Source organism: Juglans microcarpa x Juglans regia, chromosome 8D (assembly GCF_004785595.1).
Source record: "Juglans microcarpa x Juglans regia isolate MS1-56 chromosome 8D, Jm3101_v1.0, whole genome shotgun sequence".
NCBI classification, from domain to species: domain Eukaryota; kingdom Viridiplantae; phylum Streptophyta; class Magnoliopsida; order Fagales; family Juglandaceae; genus Juglans; species Juglans microcarpa x Juglans regia.
The window spans coordinates 27339993-27356711 of NC_054608.1; the positions used below are offsets into that span (position 1 = coordinate 27339993).

The window sequence follows — 16719 nt, forward strand, 5'->3', positions numbered from 1 at the left end:
CCTGTCTTGAATTTTGATATGCTACAGTTTCTTTTAATTTGATTTAGAGAAAAGGGAAGGAGACTAAGTAGATTATTGTGAAAGGATGAAATCATAGGAGGACTTCAGAGAAAATTCCCGAGCTATGATTAGTCTAGATTGGTTTATCCATGGCACTAGGCGAGCTATTTGAGGGAAATGGATTTTCAGGATCTCATTCACTGTGTCTGGAGCAAAAAGGGCTTGAAGAAGAATGTCATTCCACCTCCTTGGTTGTTCAAACATTAGGGCCGAAACTGTAAGGTCTGGCTCAATTGGAATGCTGTGATCTTTCGGGACAGATTTATAGGATGAAATGGAGGGGGTCATACCATACTCTTGTATTGACACCATGCACTATTTGAAAGCACAAGTTTGCAGCTATGAGGGTTTTGACTTTAAGACACATTTCCAAAACCAAGAATCAGTAAATTTAGGATTGACTTCTAGGAAACTTGAGTTTTTCAGATACTTGGATGAAAGAAATTGGTTGCAGAGGCTCAGTTTTCTTGTGGCCAAGTTCCAACCAATTTTTGATACGAGGGCATGATTAAAATCAGAGGTTATTCTTATTCCCAATCCTCTTGAGTACTTTGATTGGCAGATATCCTTCCAAGATTTTGGTCTGTAATTATACCTTTTGTTAGGATTAAAACCCCAATAAAAGTTTTTTACCTGAGAATCAAGCTTTCTACAGACAGTAGAGAAAATGATAGCAGAGGTCAAAAAATAGGAAAGAATTGAACTAATTACAAATTTTATTAGAGTTGTGCGACCAGCTTGGGAGAGGAGCTTTGAGCTCCATGCACTCAATCTTAACATTTTTGTATGTTAATCAATCTTTCACATTTTATCTCTTTCTTCTCTTATCTATTCTTTTTATTCTTGACAATAAAATTTTAATGGGTTGATCTGAGTTCATTTTATATTCAACAAATATTATTATTTATAATCCCATAAAAAAAAAATAAATAACACTAGCCGTAGATCTTTTTTCTTTTAAAAATAATGATGTTATATTGTCTCATTTTGACCACTTATATATTTATATTTTCAAATTTTTTTTTCTTATTGATTAAAACAATGACTATTAATATATTAGTATATTTTTTAAAAATATTTAAATATATTAAAAAATAAAAAAAAAATTTATATTAGTGGACAACATACAGCGGTCAAAGCTGGCGGGCCGGCGGCACAGCACTACCCTTCTTTTAATTTTGGTGAGTGACCTCGAGTGGGTTTATTTGTTTCCAGTCCTTTCAGTTTCCATAATAACGGTGTCGTTTAAAGCCAGGGTTTATTATTGAGCCTGATTGCTTCGTGCGCCGTTTCAGTCTCTCCCTCTCCCTCTCCCTCTCCCACCAAGTTTTCTCCGAAACCCTAAGACCAAAAGGTACGTTTCATCTCAACTCAAGCATTGTTTCCTCCAGGCTTTGTTGTAATTTGGTGTTGGCAAAACCGGTTTTTACTCAGTTTGGAGGCTCAGGTTTTTTTTTCTTTGTTTTTTGCCCCTGTTTCTTAGGTTTCCTTTCGAGAATGGTAGTTTAGTGTTCACAAAACTAATAGCACATTATTTCTGTTTGATTACGTAAATACTGGATTTAGTTAACTACCATATGGTGGATTCATCACTTTTTATTAATATGTGCTTGGATTTTGTACCCCGAGTCTGTCGTGACTTTTTTGAAATTATAGTCCACTTTTTCTTGTATATATCAAATCTCCTATTTCAGTTTGTGAAATCCGGTGTTTTTGACATTTTGTTTAATGCTATGGCTTGGTTATCTTCTTGTTTCTGATTTTTGTATTCGTAAAAAAAGATAATGCACGACGATCATGAAAACCATCTCACCTTTTTTGGTCGGGTTAGTGTAAAATGTTTTTGGATTTTGTTTTGGGTATACCCATTGTTTTTTCAATATTTGTTCTTGCTTTAAATCTTGAATATGCAATTAATCTAATCTCCATTTTAGATTAGATTGACTTAGTTTCCTTCAGCTACCATAGCGTAAATTATGGAAAACTGTTATAGGCCCATAGCTTCGTGTAAAGTATTCATCGTATGTGTTATCATACAGATCTCTCCGTTTTAGGCAATTTTTTTTTTTCTATTTTTAGGCCTATTAGAGCATTAGTAGTGAACTAGCTACTCTTTAACTAAAATTTGACTAGAAAATGCATTTTTTCTAGTTTGAATATTTATTTCCATTCTTCCTTTATAATTTTTTATTCTTATGGTAGATGGAAAGTTTATCAAGCTAATCATATTGAAAGAAACACACACATAAAAACATGACAAGTAATAGGAGCATCCGTCTACAAAAGGTGAACCATATATAAACGGACACTGCTCTGAACTTGAATGGAAATAAATGCATACATACTACAAATGATAAGACTTAACAACATAACATATAGTACTTGGCCGAAAGACACCAACTAAATGTAATGTGATACCTTTTCCATTCGTTTGCTTTGCTCTAATAACAATAGAACATAAAGTACCTAGAGAGCTCCAGTTCTACCAAGTAGAGCATAGAGAAAGACATTAAAGAATTAAAATAAGAAAAGAAACTGAATGGCCAGGGAATTTGGCTCAACAGATTTGGCCTCCAAAAATAACTCTAGCTATTTTTACCGGTCATTTAACTAGTTCAGCATTTATTTATTTATTTGATGACGGGGGAACCACCCCACGGCAGAGCCCTTAGGACTCACCCATGGATCCTAAACCTCCAGGGAGACTAGCACAGCAACCCAGTGGCATGCCCTCCCACTTAAATAACAGTTTGATCCCAGGGGGATTGAACCTGTGACATGGGGCTCATGCACACAAGTTCGTCCTTAGCACCCAGGCTACCCACTGGTGGGTAACTAATTAGTTCATTATATGATGTTTTTTAAGGGAATTGACTAAAATATAGCCAAGCAGTGGGTTTGGCAAGCCCACTATGGATGCTTTTAGTTATTGATCTATCTTTGGTTTCCTTTCTCATGCAATATGGCAGATTGTGTATGATTTGTTAGGGTTTGTGTGAGTGATGTCAAAGAGTTCGTTGTGCTTTCGATTGTGTTTCATCTGCTTCAATGGTGGAGCCTTGTACACTGTAATTGAAGAATTATTTTTTGTTATGTTTTTGGCCTGTTTGATGGTTTAGTGATTGGCTCAATTTGAAGCTTGGCTTGCTTGTTTAATAGAGTCAAGCTCTACCCAACTCTAGCATGATAAATTTTAGTTGAGCTCATGCCAACATATAGATATCTTGAGCCAAGCCTGAACAACCAATACTCGGGTCGGCTTGATTACAGCCCTGACACCAATGCTTTCTTTATGATAGATGACAAGCGCTTGGAGAAAATTGAGCATTGCAATCATACATAGGGATATAGAGAGGGAATGGGAGAATCTGGGTGGAGTTATGTGTATTATATATTATTATTGGAGATTCTTGCTCACTCTTAGAAGATCTATACATCTGCTAATATTCTGGAGAGGATGAGGAGGTCAAATTTTATTTTCAATATTATTATAGCATTGGAGCATCTTGGAGCAAATGAGCAATGGAGCTTGTGGAGTACGGCTCACCTCGAGGATTGCTCTCTTGGTTTGCTTCATTGTTTTGGTCTTGCTTTCCTTTTGATATCATCAACAGTACTTGCTGATGATAATTTGACATGACAATATATGCAGGACTTCATTTTAGAGACTGAGACATTGCTTCTTTATTTATGACATTTCATTTGCTTATGCAGTTGGTAATCTGCACTATTTCAAGTTTCAGATATGAGTGGTCGCTTTTCTCGCTCAATCTATGTTGGCAACCTGCCTGCAGATATAAGAGAATCTGAAATTGAAGATCTATTCTACAAGGTTTGGGTGGAAACTTTTTTTCCCTATTAGTTTGTGCTGGTAATTGAGCATATGCTTAAAAAGTATGACCTTTAACTGAGTAACTGACATGGCTCTATGATGTTGATTTCCCTATGCAGTATGGTCGTATATTGGATATTGAATTAAAGATTCCGCCCCGCCCTCCGTGTTATTGTTTTGTGGAGGTACTCATCATCACTTAGTTTTGTTCTTGTATGTATTTATAAGATCATGAGTTTCAGTACTCATTTTTTTGCTGATTTGTTGTCAGTTTGATAGTACTCGGGATGCAGAAGATGCTATTAGGGGTCGTGATGGCTATAATTTTGATGGTTGCCGGCTAAGGGTAACAAGAGTAACCAATTAGTTTTTTGGTGTACTTCTTTTCGCCTTTTAAATTATTAATTTATCCATTGTTCTCTATGCAGGTTGAACTTGCCCATGGTGGTAGAGGGTCATCTTCAAGTGATCGTCGTGGTGGCTACAGCGGCGGTAGCGGCGGTGGCGGCGGCGGCGGCGGCGGCGGCAGTGGTGGGGGCCGATTTGGTGTCTCACGCCATTCTGAATATCGAGGTGCATTAATTAGGGGAAAGATTTTTTTCCAAAAGGGTTTAGGAGAATGTGATTGGATAATTATGTGCCTTAGATTGGACTTAGATATTTACTTAGATATTTATATCTTTTGACTTTGTATGTCAGGTGTACTCTGAACAGTTCTGATGTGTGCTTGTGTGCATGTGTGTGGTTACAGTTATTGTTCGTGGGCTTCCTTCTTCTGCTTCCTGGCAAGACTTGAAGGTATGGAAGTTTTTACTATGACAGGCAACTTTGAAAATTTTCCCCATGTTGCTGTTGGGTAACCTTATAGGCAAACTGGTTTCAGGATCATATGCGTAAAGCTGGTGATGTATGTTTTGCGGAGGTATCCCGTGACAGTGAAGGTATCCCTTTATATAAAATATGTGTCAATTATACAGAAGAAACTAATGCCCATGTGATTTTATATGGTTTACATGAGTTTGGTTTTATATTTCATATGATCTTATATGGTTAACAGTGTGCCTTTCTTCATTATGTTTGTTATAAAATGCAAGTTTTATGGAAAAAAAAGAATAGAATGTCTCATAATCATAAAAAAATATTGCAGTATGCATGGGAATTATGGTTTGCATTTGGTAGGTTGCCTTCATGTTGTTCTGTTCAGTCTGTATAACTAAAATAGTGAAAGACGGTATTGCTGGCACACGCGCGCACCACTTATGTTTATGTGGAGGGAGGGAGGTAGCTTGTCAAGCTGTATATTCATTTTTAACTAGGTCCACATATTACTGTTATATATATGTTTGTCTTGTTTAAATCACTTATCCCCCCCTTCTCCCCCCCCCCCCCCCCCCCCCCACCAAAAAAAAAAATTGTGTCAAATCAGTCGTGCTCTTTTGAGAAATTGGAGCAGGAGCAATAGTTGTGGTATATAAGCGTTGCCATTCATCTTCCCTTAGAGTTGGCATTGCTAACAATATTCTTGTATTGTTGAATTTATTAATCACAATATTGAATTGCTGTCTCTTCAGGGACCTTTGGCATTGTTGATTACACTAATCACGATGACATGAAATATGCTGTGAGTTGTTCAAAGAAAACTCTTGATCTTCTGCAATTGTGTTGTTGTATGGTGAGTTACTTGTTTGTTTTTCAGATCCGTAAACTTGATGACACCGAATTCAGAAATCCTTGGGCAAGAGCTTATATTCGGGTAACTTCTCTTTTTATGATTTTGATAATTTAGTTGGATCATTATAAGGAAAACTATGCTTTGGGTTCCTAATAGGTATGTAGGATTTAGTAGCTAGGACTTGGGAAGGAAATGCACAAACCCTCCTCAAGCTACCAAGAAATTTGCATTGTCCCACCTAAACTATCAATTTTGAGAATATCCTCCAAACTATCAAAATATCGCAATGCCTTTGTAAAGGAGTTTACACAAATACCCTTGATAAAATTTTAGAAGATTAAAAAAATAGAAAAAACTTAAAAACTAAAAACAAATATTTCAAATGAACATTTCAAAGCTTAATAAATAACCTATATAAGAAACAGAAAAAGTTAAATATAAAAGAGAAATAATACTCTTTATACAAAGATATAAAAATTAGGAACTAAAAAAATAAAAATAAGTCAAAACAAAATATATTTAAAATGACTAAATATTAAAAATTTAAAATTTAAAAACAGAAAAGAAGAGAAAGATATCTGAAAACAAATATTTTAAAATTATTGTATGTATTTTCGCTATTTTGCTTTAATTTAATTTTACTTTGTTTTGGATTTATTTAATTTTACTGTTTTGGATTTTTTTTTCATTTTTGAGTTTTATTGTGGCAAGGGTATATTTTAAGTTAGTTTTATTTTTTGTATTTTTTTTTTGGGGGTGGGGGGGGGGAAGACCAATGCAAGTGCGTGGTAGTTTTAGGGAAGTTCGAATACTTTCCCTCAGGTTTGTTCCAATTTCATCCCCGAAAATCTTTCATTTTGATGAAAGTAGCGTTTAAATCCATTATATTAGCACCATCAAAATTTTCAGGGTGAAAGTGGAACATTTTAAATTCTAGCTATCAAATTGGAACCTGCCTTAAATTGTAGGACCAGAGTTTGGTTTACATGTAAACCAAACTTTGCTAGTTTACATCCTCTAGAAGTGTGCTCTTCTTACTTTGAGCTGATTTATTGATCCTACACCCTTTTTATGTTAAAAGAATGTTAGATACCAAGGTCTGTTGGCAGGTGTAGGGCATTTGTATATTTATACATGGTGGGTACTGATACGTATGGGTAGGCCTAAATGTTCATTGTTGTACTGGTGTTTATTTTTACTTCAACTGGGCCAGGTGAAGAAGTATGAGAGCAGTAGAAGCCGCAGCCGAAGTAGAAGCCGAAGCCGAAGTAGGAGCCGCAGCCGAAGCAGAGGTGAAAGAAGGGACAGAAGGTACAGAATTTTCTGTCATTTTTTTTCTATTTCATGCATTTTGCATGTTCTTCTATGTTGGATGAGTTATGTTGTGTGTGTTTACAGTAAATCACTGGAGCGCTCTATTTCTCGATCGGTATCAAGGTCCAGATCTGCCTCTCCCGTCAAATCTTCCAGGTATCTTGAGTTTGCTTACTCTGGTTATTTTATATTCTTGGTCTTTTGGTGCTGCTCTATGACCTATGTCAATGATATTACATCTACAACATGCAGGCCAAGATCAAGATCGAGGTCAGGATCTCCCTATCAGGTAATCACACTTTAATATTGAGAAGTGTGATAGACACAAAGAGATTACACAAAAGTAAACTCACAAACTGACGTGACTTCATGTGATCTATTAGATTTACTTTACGATAAAAGTAATTTTATCATCTGACGTGTCATATCAAACCACGTTACTTTGTGAGTGTACTTTGTGGCTAAATTATTTCTTTTTAATATTACATGGTGAAATTATAGGGTGCACACATTCTAGGACTTGGCTACTCGTGTAGGAGCGATAACAGCTTGACCATTAATCTCCTTAGGGGAGGTTTAGATAGTAAGTTGAGATGAGATGAAAGTTGAATAAAATATTGTAGAATATTATTTTTGTTTTGGAATTTGAAAAAAGTTGAATTGGTTATTGTATTTAGGATTTTGGGAAAGTTGTAATGATTAGATGAGAAGAGATGAGTTGGGATGCTTTTTGAATCCAAACAAGGCCTTAGAGTTTTCAGGCTTTTCCTGCCATAACCAGGCATGGGAACTATTGAATGTCCCTTTGGCCGGCTGTATTGGGACTGAGTTATATTTCCCATGAACTTTTAAGCCTGAAGATGTTTGTGACTTCAGAAATCGTAATTATTTGATTTGAAGTGGACTTTACCCGGTGTTAGGAGCGCTTTCATTTAGGAGTCAGGACAATTCTATTTTATCCTTACTTTTGTTAGAACACTTGTTTTGCAATGTGCTCCTTACACTACTAAAGCTGATACACCATACACCCTCTAACTACTAAAAAGCTGGAATGTGTACTCTCTGTTAAGATCTCGGTCAATATTGTGCCATCACCTATTTTCACCTATTTTTCTTCCATCGTAATGAATATAATTGGACAAAGATGCTATTTTGTAGTCGGCAATAGTTGGAAGGTGCGATGTAGTAGTTTTGGTAATTTTGGGTGCCCATTGCAAAACGTGTTAGTTAAAGGGTGGAAGGTGTTTTTTCTAAGCAATTATTTCCTTTTTCTAGAGAAAAAAATCTGTTCTCATGTATCAGAGATTCAAAATCTCTTATCATTTATGTTTTCGTACTTTTTTGCAAGGAATGATGTAACAGTTAGAGTTGCTTGCCCTGTTTTGGGTAGAACAGGATAAACATACAATTTCTTAAGATGTTCATTTGATGTGTTTTGTCCATCTTTACTAATGCATGACCCATTTATGCTTACCAATCAAAATAGTTAGTCATCTCGCTTTTGGAAAAAGTGTAAAAGAAAAAAAAAACCTCAGCCCTACATTTTCTGAATCTCTATTTTTTCGTATAAAAATAATCTATTGAAATATTCTGGATGTCTTATGTAAGCTTAATCTCTTTTCAGGCACGGTCGGATAGTGGCTGATTGATATCCATGGACCATGCAATTGATGTTAAAACTCTTCCAGACATTTGGTAGAGGAGTTTGAGTGGAGTTTTTACTATATTTTTACATGGTTTTGGTTGGAATGTATTAATGATGATGCTTGGTAGACTAGGTGTGCGTTGCATCGCTTGATACCTCTTGAAATATTTGGTCCTGCAATTTGGTTATTTTGCCTGTTTCTTTCCTTTCTATTTAGGCTGTTTTCTGCCTAGTGTTTGCCCAGCCATATTTTAGCTACTTACTGTTCAGGAGATTTGTGACTTCTTACCTATTGTGAATGGCACTTTCGTTGGTTTGCAATTCTAATGTTTGTCATATAATTGATAGGTCATAATCTCTGATTTTGGACTATTTAGTCTTGTGATGTATTTAGGTGGCAGACATATTTATATTAAACCTAATATTCAGGTATTAGCCTTTTTTAAAGCCTGATTCACTAAAAAATATTAAATTTTGTAGTTTTAGGCTCTATTTGGATACAGAAACACTCTCAAATCATTTCATCTCATTTCATTACAACTTTTCTAAATTTTTACACAAAATATAATAAATAATTCAATTTTTTGAAATTTTAAAATAATAATAATATAAAAAATAATATTTTAATAATAATTTATTTAATTTATATAAAATTATTTTATCTTATCTCACTGTTCAAATGAGTTCTTAGTGGAATACTTGGGCATTTGGGTGGTGTGTTATAAACTTGGCTATTATAGCTCGCCCTCCATTGACTCAAGCATTTATTGCTGCTGGCTTCTATCTTGCGGCATATTCGATCTTCTTGTTGATTAGTATTAGATACAATTTTAAGATGGATACGCACAAACTGTCGAATTTACTTCATGTTTTAAAGTTAATTATGTCATCCAAGGACCAAAACAAAGCCAAGGAGGCACGTCCAAGGTAATTGTACTTACAATTGCATGACTATAAAGTAACTCTAACTTAATTCATAAAGAGCCCATGCATTCTGTCTGGGCATATATATATATATATCGCATTATTCCTTCCTTTATTTAATTGCCTGCTACATCCGACCTAAGTGGGTTCCTCCCTGCAGCCTTGCTTATCAGTCTTTGATCATGCAGAATGCTCCGATAAAATCATAAAACAAAAGCTAAAGCTATCGATGCTTGTCTCTATCTTCGTGCATGTTCCTTGCTTTGTCTTCGGTCTTTCCCTTTCAGAATTCATAGATCTTCTGTCTCTGCTATTATTCCTTTCATGGATTCCATTTCTCCAATATCCGTGTCATCCACTTTAATCACTTTGATTTGTAGGGCCCCTCTTGCTTCTTCTTCTTTCTTTTTTTTTTTTTTTTTTTTTTTTTTTTTTAAAAAAATAAAAGCACAAAAAAGAAAACCCAGCTGAAGTTTTGACTTCTGAAAAGGAAAATGGGTTATACTATATTTTTTGATAGTTTGAGATGTGATGGTCTAAATTGAGAGTTTGGAAGGTGGGAGTTGCAAATCTGAGTATTTTTCTCCTTTTTTTATTTTTTATTTTTTTACAGTAATTACAAAAGTGTGGAGGATATTCATTTTGTGCATGAGTCATGCATGCATGCTGCATGCACATTCATTATCTAGTTCATCAAGCAACTACTTGATGGAGATATATAGATATATGGTGGGTCAGTGTGCTGGGAAGAAAAGGGGCAAGGAATCTCTTTGCAGTTTACCTTCTAAAACTCTCACTCTGCTCATCTTCTCTTCACACCAATGCATTTGTTCTTCGCTTATATCACTCATTCTCAAAACCCTAGACACCACTTTCAGGTCTATTTGACTCATCAATATCTCCATTTCTTCATCCACACTCAATTTTCTTCTTCTCAAGCATTTCCGACCCCAGCGAAGATCTTTAAGCTTTGTCTTCTTCTGTGCATACATAGAGTGTAAGATCACATATATTAAAACTGATCATCGGAGGAAAACAAAAAGCTTTAGCCTTTGTTATGGACGAATGCAAACAGAGGCTTACTTTTTTATTAACCTTCTTGATCAGATGGAGAAGAGTTGGATCAACTGAACCTCTTCGGTTTCTGCTAAAGAATGCTGATATAATTTGGCATGGTTTTTTCTTGTCAGCCTTGAGAAAATTCATGAATGTTCGGATTCCGTCTTCCATTATCATAAGAAATGCTCTGGATGAAATTCTTGATCCAAAACCATGCTGCATTTTATTTTCTTCTGAATCTTTCAAAACACAGATTAAAAAAAAATACAATTAATATAGTGAGAAGAAAGATTTCGTATCAATGAAGTTGAATTAAAAGTGCTTGGAACTTCTCAAGATAACAAATTGCAGTGCACCCACAACTTTCACCGCTTCCAGCAGAGGTTCTACCGCCATCAGTGGTGGTTCCATAGTTTGCATGACTTTGCAAACTACCATCTTTTAAGACGGCGCCCGGTATGAGTGGGAACTAAAAATTGGTCCTAAAACCCGTTTTATTTTTATTTTTTTCATCACTTTTGCATTGTGGTTATTGTACTGGGATGTTTGTTGGGGAACCCACCCCCTCCTTATGCATTATTCTTTCCGTTTCTAATAGAAATTTTCTTCCTTAGACTAAAAAAAAAAAGTGCTTGGAACTTTGAAATACCTCGGTATTCTGGCACTAGAAGCAACTTTGGTGCCAAAAGCCTCATTCTTGCATAAACTTCGGGTCTCCGGCCTTGCTCATAAGATTCATTCTCTATATATCTCTGCAAAAGAACTTGGAATTGCTGAAACTCTTGGGCAACATGGGCTGGACAGCCCATGTCAAGATCACTAGGGCTGCGTGAAGCTCTCTTCTGTTGAAAATTCTTGTAGTTCCAGTTAAGAGCTTCCCATGTTAAGCAAATCTGTGCTACATACGCTGCCTCAAGTTCACGATATGGGTTCTGACGAAGATCTGTTGGCGGCTTTTCTTTTATGGTTGCAAACTTATGAACCATTCTCTCTGATATTGATCTTGGACACACTTGAATAGACCTAAGTGATTCTGATGTTTGGTTTTTGGTAGTTATAATATGATTATTACAAAATCAGTTTTTTCGTAAAGATCGAGATAATATGTTTTCAGCTGCTATTCACTTACACACCCCACACCTTTTTTCGGTGCGGGGTTTGGGGTGGTGAATGGTGGGAAAAGAATTTTTCGTTTTGAAAACATCATAAATTTTATGCAAATTAGTGAAAATACCTGTCTCGTGAAGCTTTTGTGCACTGATTCTGTCTAGGAACATCATTTCTTCATCATATTTTTGAAACACTGTGTAGGATTCCCACTTGGGGCAACTCCTCCGGGAGGAAAAAGAAAATGGATCCTGATCAGTCCCTGAATCCCTATAATTAATGGAACTTTTCCACTCGGATGAGCTCTTGGATGTAGAGCCAACGGTGCACGAGTCACCATAGATCTCATCATCATCACCATCGTCATCAGTATCCTTTCCTCGAGCTAGAAACTTCTTTGTCTCCAACTTGGGTGGTACAAAAATCAAGAACCTCTCATCCGCCGAGAAATTTGTCTCTGCCTTGTTGTTTGCATTTTGTTCTTTGCACACATCTTCTGCAACTGCACAAGGAACATCAGACTGTGTGAAGAGTATGAAACAAATTTACTTCGATGCTAGACATGATAATGCAGTAACGTACGTACCATCAGAGTTTTTATTCTCATCGAAGAAATCACCTCTTTTTTGGTCTTTGGTTATTGGCATTGTGGGCCAGCCTTGATTTTGAGCAGAGTGGCGAAATGAATCAGCATCTCTTGTAAGGATCTCTTCCACAAATACATCTTCGACTCCATTTTCAGAATCCGAACCTCCAGGGAATGCATGAACAGATGAGAGCGTTTCAGGAGTAGAATGAACTTCATGATCATCTGGGTCGTTATCTCCGTTTATGCTCTCACAGATGCTTACGAATTCTTCAGAAAATGATTGGTAGCTCTGAGTTGGGTGGTTGTTCGGAAAAAAACAACAGTGATTCACCACCCCGAACGATGTCCGCAACCAGATCATGATCTTTCTCTTCACTGCACTCAACATGAGCATACCTTTCTTCTTCTTGATCTTCTTCTTCTTCTTCTTCTTGTAATTTTTCATCCTCGGAAAATATGTAATATTCATATCCATTTTGGTTTCTGCAACACATGACACGGAAAATTAGAATAAATGGAAAGCAAAAGATGAACGAGAGCAAGCAAAAACACTGTGAGAGATGCATGCTGCTATAATCATGTCTAGCTAGTCTCGACCTTTGAGGAAATGGATTGCTGCCAAGAAAATGGAAGAGCTTGGGAAGCAGAAGGATGGAGAAGTAGAAGAAGAGGAAGAGAAGTTGGAAGCAGCTTGAGACATTAATGTAGAATAGCCTAAGAAGAGCTTCTTCCTTTGAACATTGCATTTTGATGATCTTTCCTTCAAAATTATGATCAGTTTCAATTCAAAGCACTCTCTTCACAAAGCAAAGCAGACTCCTAAAAAACGATAAAGTGTATGCTTTCGTCGCTTTCATATCATGCTAGCTCTCTTCCTTGTCGGTCAATATATATCCATAATGTCAAATATGTCCCTATCATCTCATAATTGATCTTGTCGATCTGTATAAATATTTTGAGCAAAGCAATAGAATGATATGATCGGTCTACGGTCCGGTCGGGGCATTGGCTTCTTTGCAACTGGACATGGGACATATATAATTCGCTAAGCTTTGTAAGTACAGCTTGTCTAAGCTAACCTCTTAATCATCATCATGTGTGCCTATCCATAAATGTTGTCTTTTGAGTTTCATGATAGATATGGGTGTAATATATGAGATGGTAATATGTAATTTGAAATATTTTTTTGGGTCTCTTTTTCTTAGTATATTGACTGTGCATGGATATATCCATTTGGAATTGAGATTAAACAAACCAATTAGATACATGAATCATGCACCTATAATACTCCAAACATCAACAGACAAGAGTATATATACCTAGTATATATCTATTAAATGGGTGGCTCTATAGCCACCGCTGAGAGCTCCCGATGGGGCTCCCGCTAGTTCATTGTGTTTTTCTTTTTTATTTTTTTTTTCACATGTATTTTTTTAACATTTTTTTTTAAATTTATAACATTATTAAAAAATACTTAATTAATCGTTAAGTAAAAAAAAAACCAACTGTAGCCCTAGCGGGAGTTACTAGCGGAAAGAGTAACATTTTTCCTATTAAATTGTGTAAGAATAATGCTAGAGCTCCCGCTGGAGCCCTGACATATATTTTTATGTGTGTTTTTTTTTAAAATTATTTTTTATATAAATTTTTTTAATAATTTTAAATATTTTTAAAAAATAAAAAAAGTTTATAATATTATTAAAAAATACTTTCTTAATCACGAAGTAAAATAAAAAAATTATAAAAAATATTTTTTTATTTTACTTCGTGATTAAGGAAGTATTTTTTAATGATTTTTTTTTTACTTTCTAATTAAGGAAGTGTTTTTAATGATGTTTTAAATTTATTTTATTTTAAAAAAAATTAAAAAAATTTACATAAAAAATAATTTAAAAAAAAAATACATGAAAATATATGAAAACACATATTATAACTCTAGCGGGAGCTGTAGCATCATCCATTGTGTAATTGAAGGATAGAAGATCCTACTGATCTATGAGCAAAGGGCCCTACCCTATCCAAAAATAAATATATAAACAAATTAACACTTATATAATAATAATAAAAAAAAGGCAGACATGCACCAAAACCAAGTCACACGCATTGGCACACATTTATGGATACCACTTTACAAAAGAAATATCAAAATAAAAAAGTTTAAATAATTGTATAATATTCTGTTAATTAGATCAATTTGGAGAGGCATTGGTAAAGGTATTAAGGACAAAATTCTTTGCCTCCAAATAGAATAAAGAGCCATTTTAACTTTGATGTCTTCTTGTCTGCCCCTTAATAATGTCTTTAACTTTGTGACTAAGGTTGGTTTCTGATCGCAGTATGTTCTGATCTACACATGATTCATCAACTCAACAACACGTCTACTCATCATCCACAATTTTCTTTTTCTTTTTTTAGATTTAATTTAATTTAATTTTTTTATACAAAGGGTGTGGTTTTTAAATCCAAGTTTTTCATTTGACGAACCGGACCGGTCATATGCTATCAGGCCATGAGGCAACTCTTGGCACATAATCACATTATCTAGTTCTCTATATTAGAATAATTGGTGTTAAAATTTTAGTGGTAAAGCCTCCACATATAAAATTTTATGTATATATAGTATAATGATTTGTATAAATTCTAAACATAAAGTCTTGCGTAGTCTTTTTGGTAAAAAAATTGACTCCACCGTGAAAAAATATACAATAAATTTACTCTTTTTTTTTTTATGTACTGAAACTTACTTTTTTATAAAAGGCCTACTCAAATCCTACACACTTTAAATTTGTTACTAACATTATTAATATATATATATATATATATATATATATATATATCACTACAACAGAATGTGTGTTTTGTGATAGAGAAAACTGTCACAAAAAAATGGCAAACCGTCACTAAACATATTTGGTGACGGTTTGAAACTGTCACCATGACCGTCACCTAAAGTGCGTCACAGAAAACATTTGGTGACGGTTTACTGTTCAACCGTCACAAAAAATATTTTTAGTGACAGTTGGAAGTGTTCCGTTCGGTACAATGTTCGAACGTTCCTTTTTTTGTGACGGTTATGAACTGTCATAGAAAATCACGTTCGGACGTAAAATCAAACGTTCGGACGTTATACCCGACCGATTGGCGTTCGAATGAGAGAAGTTGACGTTCGTTGGATATCGTGTTCGAACGTATAAAATTTACGTTCGAATGTTAATGCGTCCGAACGTTAATTACATTAAACGTTCGAATATTTGTTCGAACGTAAACGTAAATGTTCAAACGTAGCGCGTTTAATGTTCGGACGTTATTTCGAATGTAAATGAAGGAGCGTCCGAATGCAAGTTCTTTGTTCGAACGTTAGTCGCTTTACCGTTCGAACGGTTTGTTCGTTTTAGCGTGAGTACGTTCGAACGATTCAATTGTATTTACGTTCGAACGTTTGTTACAGTGTGAACCAACGTTCGAACGATTTTTTTTTACATTCGAACGTACAGATCAGAAATACTAATTTCATAAAATTTAAAAACATAATACCAATTGTATCATATTACATACCCAATTAACAAGTAACAATGTCTTATAAAAGTACAAAATTAGATATTAAAACTAGTCAGAAATATTAATAAAATTTATTTCTTCTTTTTCCCTCGCCCACGGGGATTCTGTTGTAACGACATAACACGTTCCATTTGCACCATCATCTCTCGTTGCACTTGCTCTTGCACTTCATTGCGTATTCTTTCCTCCTGGTCTCTCTGTTGGTCCTGCAAACGCGTCTCTAAATGAGACTGTCGTTCTAAGAGAGACTCTAACTCTTGTTGTCTCGACCTCATATACTCATTCTCACGCCGTGCAGCTTCTAAATCTGCCGTAAGATTATTAATTTGTGAAGCCGATGAGGTTGAGGAGGATGAACATTTATGCTTGATAGATCGTCCCAAACCTCTTGCCATACTAGACTGCGGCCCGAGCACTTGCGTGAATATGTCTATGTCACTAGGAGAGGATTCCTCAGAAGCCGACTGCATCTCCAACATTTTGCTCTGCAATTTAAAAGGTAATGATCGTAAATAATTAGTAACGTATTAAAAGAAATAGAAATAAGAAATAAACTATTAAAATATTATATAAATAATTTATTTAACAAAATTAACACTGCTTACATAATTATCTGCAGCGACAGGATCCATCCACTCACTATGCTCATTAGTGTGAGCAGCAGCATAGACATGAATGAGGGAAAAGTTTTCAGGATCATCACGTTTCTAACAAAGCGAGAATATTAGCAATTTTAAAAAGATAATATTAGTACTTATCAGAAATAATATCAGGAAAATAAATGAATTCTATAATTTTTTAATTACCATTTTTTCAGCAAGACGGTGGAATGACCTTGAACCGGCACGATGGTGGACAGTCAGAACGGATCTATTCTGTGCATTTGTAGAACTCAAGTGCTACAAAATATATTAAAAATGTTAATTGTAATATATATACATATAATATATAAAACGAAT

At 35.1% G+C, this 16719-nt stretch overlaps 2 protein-coding genes across 6 annotated transcripts; one reads left to right on the forward strand and one right to left on the reverse strand.

The window, feature by feature from the left end:
• Positions 1-1255: 1255 nt before the first annotated feature.
• On the forward strand, positions 1256-8844 carry LOC121242603 (serine/arginine-rich splicing factor SR34A-like). 4 transcript variants are annotated; one of them, XM_041140508.1, is made up of 14 exons: positions 1259-1414; positions 3360-3626; positions 3775-3892; positions 4012-4077; positions 4164-4238; positions 4321-4465; positions 4644-4690; positions 4776-4833; positions 5464-5513; positions 5589-5645; positions 6778-6875; positions 6963-7034; positions 7131-7167; positions 8503-8844. In XM_041140508.1, exons 3-14 carry the CDS (start codon positions 3806-3808, stop codon positions 8521-8523), a joined length of 813 nt encoding a protein of 270 aa, XP_040996442.1. In that variant the 5' UTR covers positions 1259-1414; positions 3360-3626; positions 3775-3805; the 3' UTR covers positions 8524-8844. The 4 variants fall into 4 exon arrangements, with proteins under 4 accessions (XP_040996441.1, XP_040996442.1, XP_040996445.1 ...); XM_041140511.1 differs by having other exon boundaries at positions 3360-3596; XM_041140510.1 differs by having other exon boundaries at positions 1279-1414; positions 3555-3626.
• A 1035-nt stretch (positions 8845-9879) lies between these two features.
• On the reverse strand, positions 9880-13123 carry LOC121242604. 2 transcript variants are annotated; one of them, XM_041140512.1, is made up of 6 exons: positions 12800-13119; positions 12200-12685; positions 11741-12115; positions 11156-11539; positions 10531-10745; positions 9880-10427 (listed from the first exon to the last, which is right to left on the reverse strand). In XM_041140512.1, the coding sequence occupies exons 1-6, from the start codon at positions 12900-12902 to the stop codon at positions 10182-10184; spliced, it is 1809 nt and encodes a 602-aa protein (XP_040996446.1). In that variant the 5' UTR covers positions 12903-13119; the 3' UTR covers positions 9880-10181. The 2 variants fall into 2 exon arrangements, 1 of the variants encoding a protein (XP_040996446.1); XR_005935927.1 differs by having other exon boundaries at positions 10291-10427; positions 10531-10722; positions 12800-13123.
• Positions 13124-16719: the final 3596 nt, after the last annotated feature.